General features: G+C 37.5%; 1 protein-coding gene across 1 annotated transcript; it reads left to right on the top strand.

Moving 5' to 3' along the window:
* Window positions 1–1,168: 1,168 nt before the first annotated feature.
* On the top strand, window positions 1,169–2,453 carry LOC140800199 (peroxidase 45-like). Its single transcript, XM_073154872.1, has 4 exons — window positions 1,169–1,384; window positions 1,472–1,669; window positions 1,776–1,935; window positions 2,047–2,453. Exons 1-4 carry the CDS (start codon window positions 1,169–1,171, stop codon window positions 2,451–2,453), a joined length of 981 nt encoding a protein of 326 aa, XP_073010973.1.
* Window positions 2,454–4,049: the final 1,596 nt, after the last annotated feature.

Below are 4,049 nucleotides of genomic sequence, written 5' to 3'. Positions count from 1 at the left end.
CAGTTTGTTGTAGTCAACTCGATTTTTTATCCAGTCGAATTAATTCAGTGGAGATTTTCACATGACTCCTCAATGCTCTAGCATCCAATTATTTGTAGGTGACACATAATTAATTGAATTGAATAAACATAGTTAATGAAATCCTTCACAGTCAAAAACTTAAGGTTGAAGAGATCCAAGAAAATTAAATAATATTGCATGAATAAATGATAGGTTTGTTTATTAGTACTAGATGCTCCGCATAAACTTCGAATTTTAACTTTATCTTTATCATAGTTCAAGTACATATCTATCTATTATTATTATATAAAATTCGTCATACCGTGTGCTTTAGATGGTGGCTTAGAATTTGGTTACATTTTTATGCTATATGGATCGAACTGATCGCCACATTGTTCTTAGGTTCTGCCTACCTAATATAAATCAATTGTCAACGGTTTCTTTTTTTAATGAACTCATGGAGGTTTCTAGCTAAAACTCTCTTAAATCCTTTAATTGCAAATTTAGAACCTACTAATTGCATAATATAATCAAACTAATGGGTCTGATTTCCTATTTATTATCCTAAGAATTAATTACAATCTATATGCTACGTACGTTGGATCAAAAGGTGACAAGTTACTCAAGTTTCGGAAATTCCTACAACCAGCAGTGAAAATCGATCAACGTCATAGGAGACAGAGAAAGGAATGCTAGCTGTGCATGTTAAATTAATTATAACCATGTAAGTCAACTCAATGCGGTGAACAAACCAAACCTAGTGGAACCCGATAAGACCAAATTTGTTTACGTTTGAGTCAATCAAAGGGAGACTAAGGGGATACCAAGTTATTCATATCAATCGGCTAGCTTGGATTCCAATTACTATAAACCCGAGAATTATTAATGGCAATCTTCTAAATGATTAAGAAAATTAATTTCTTTTAGTATATTCTAAAGAATAGCTTATTAGGTATGAGCTGTGATGGTCGTGCAGCACACTCCTATCACTCGAGCCACAAGCTAGTTAAAAATATTTTGAGTATTGATAAATCTGAACTGCTAGACCTCTACATCCCTGTAGCATCATTTGAGCTCTATATAAACTAAAACACAGCTATCTTAATCTCATCACTCAAACTACAGGAAAGCTATTGAGCTCCAGAGCAACAAACCAAACTAGCTTGCTATGTATAACTTCCATGTCTCCCTTCTCTCCTTGCTTCTTCTTTCTCTCGTCATCTCACCACCCACAGCTACTGCACAACTGAGGCAGAACTACTACGCCAACATCTGTCCCAATGTAGAGTCCGTAGTCCGTGGAGCCGTCATTCGGAAGATGCAACAGACTCCCATCGCCGCACCTGCTGCCCTGAGACTCTTGTTCCATGATTGCTTCGTCAGGGTACGTGAAATTTCCTTTTTGTTTCAGCTGTTTATTTACGGTTATCAATCATATAAGGACAGAGAGATGATTATGACATGCATGCAGGGCTGCGACGCGTCGGTTATGATCATCTCGCCAAATGCAGACGACGAGTGGCGCAGCCCGGAAGATATGACGCTGAAACCAGAAGGGTTTGATGTAATTTTGGCAGCTAAGGCCGCTGTTGACAGTAATCCCCAGTGCAGGAACAAGGTGTCTTGTGCCGATATCATTGCCATTGCAGCTAGAGATGCAGTTGTCCTGGTAACGATCAAAAGACTCAAAAAGTTATTAAGACTTATCTGTTTGACGAGCTAGCTCCTACGTCCGATTGTTGATATTTGATACACCTGTGGAACACTTGTCGCAGAGTGGAGGACCATTCTATCCTGTCGAGCTTGGAAGGTACGACGGTAGGATATCCACGAGATCCAGTGTTGTTCTCCCTCACGTTGACGCCAATTTGGATCGACTTAATGCTATGTTTGGTGCCTTTGGTCTAACACAGACCGACATGATTGCTCTATCTGGTAAAAATTTTCAGCACATTTGTGTTACACTCCAAATATATGTTGATGTACATCTACATAAACATTAAAAGGTAGGAATTATTGCTAACATATTGATCCATGCATGATCAGGGGCTCATACTATCGGTGCCGCTGGTTGTCCGAGTTTCATTGATAGGCTTTACAATTACGCACCAAACAGACCAACAGATCCCTCCATGAATCCTGGATTCGTCTTCCAACTACAACGGACATGCCCGAGAGTTTTTAGCCCCGCTGCATTTGCCTTCTTGGATGGAACTACTCCGGCCAGGTTTGACAATGCTTACTTCCAGAATCTCCAGCGAGGCATGGGGCTACTTGCCTCCGATCAAGTCCTGTTTACTGATCCACGATCGCGCAACACCGTCAACTTGTTTGCTGGGAACCAGCAAGCTTTCTTCAACGCATTTACAACCGCCATGGGTAAACTTGGGAGGATCGGGGTGAAAACAGCTGCGAATGGAGAGATCCGACGGGATTGTAGATTCCCAAACTAGATTCGATTAGCAGATTCTGTAGCAAGAGAATAAGCAAATGTTGTTTCATTTTCGACTGGTTTGCTCTCCTTTTCTTTCATTCCTTCTCCTTTGGATTGCTGTGTTTGTTGTTAAGTGTTGAATCTGAATAAGCTTTTGAAATCTTTTTTCTTCTTTCGAGGTGAATATTGGTATTTCATTAAATGAAATAAGATCATTAGGTTCTTGAATACTCGTCCTTATTGATGTTCCGTATTTCCACATCGGTTGATGAGATCGACCAGAAACGCTGTTTTCTAAAGAAGATAAAAGAAATGGCCAATGGTAGGATTTTTCACAAGTTATTTATCTCCCAAACTTATTATCTTACTGCTGTCAAAATAAATGAGCGAGTGATCGAGCGCAAAATTCAAGCTCAAAAGTGATTTCGAGCGAAGCCTGAGTACAAATGGACTCCCTCAGGCTCAGCTATATAAATTCAATATATATATATATAGTAACTATATTTTTATGTGACTTGCTCGTATCCCGATCCTCATAATGATGTAAATAAGTCGAGCTTGAGTGAGTTAATAATATAAGCTTGGGTCAGCTTGCCTAAATTCGAGCCAGGTCGAATTGGTGACTGACTTGCTCAATCTATAACCAAATAACTCTATTTAGAGGAAAGAATGCCAATAAGCGCATATTTTCCCTATCAACATTTTGATACAGAGCTAAAGAGCTAGTTAAAAGTCAGAGGATGATAATAAAATATGGTTTAACTTTTGCTTTTTCGTAGGATCAGAGTTGTGCAATCGAATTGTTTGTATAACCATGATTGAGTATGATCAAGAAAATTTCAAATTTATGTCACAAAATATAGGTAATGTATATATATATGCCTACACTTTCTAATAATTAGTAGAATTTTACAAAAAATATGAGCAAAAAGTGATAATTCCTACATCAAATGCTAACTTAACGACACTTTAAAAAAAATGTCGAGATTAATCAAAAGCAATTCCGACATTTTCTTGCGGCAATTAAAATTTCACAGCATTGCATTCATTTGCCAACACTTTCAAAATATTGGTAAATGGTAGTTCTGTTAAAACCATCGCAACACCTTTCTTTCATTAAAACTACACCATCTTTTATAAATATAGTTTTGTCAAATTGAGTGTGAGTGTATTATATTAAATAGTAGTGTGGGAATATTAAATGACTTATCCCACCTTTAATCTAGAGTTTTAATGACATAACTTCCCATGAAAGTTGTGCTTGTTTCAAGACCTTTCACCTTCTTTCATCGTCTTCCTTGTGACGCATCACTAAGAGTGCATCTTCACTTCAACGCTTCATTGGCATCATCTTCTCTTTGACGCGCCACATTTGTATTATAATCCGACCATGAGGATCAAGTCAGTTAGGTCAAATCAAATCAAGTCTAGTTAGTTGATTTTGATTACTATTTTAAATTTTTAATTAAAGCGGATGTAAGTCTAATAGGGCAAATTAGATCCGACCCGCTATAACACTACTCCTACAAATATGAGAGGTCAAAGATTATTTTGGAATGTGGAATGAATATTGAGTTCAGTCAATTTATTATATTGTCTCTATCTTTTATCATAG

This window comes from Typha latifolia, chromosome 1, assembly GCF_019914945.1.
Source record: "Typha latifolia isolate L0001 chromosome 1, TyphaL0001v2, whole genome shotgun sequence".
NCBI classification, from domain to species: Eukaryota; Viridiplantae; Streptophyta; class Magnoliopsida; order Poales; family Typhaceae; genus Typha; species Typha latifolia.
Note: the sequence above shows the minus strand (reverse complement) of the source record. Positions and strands in the feature narration are given on the sequence as shown.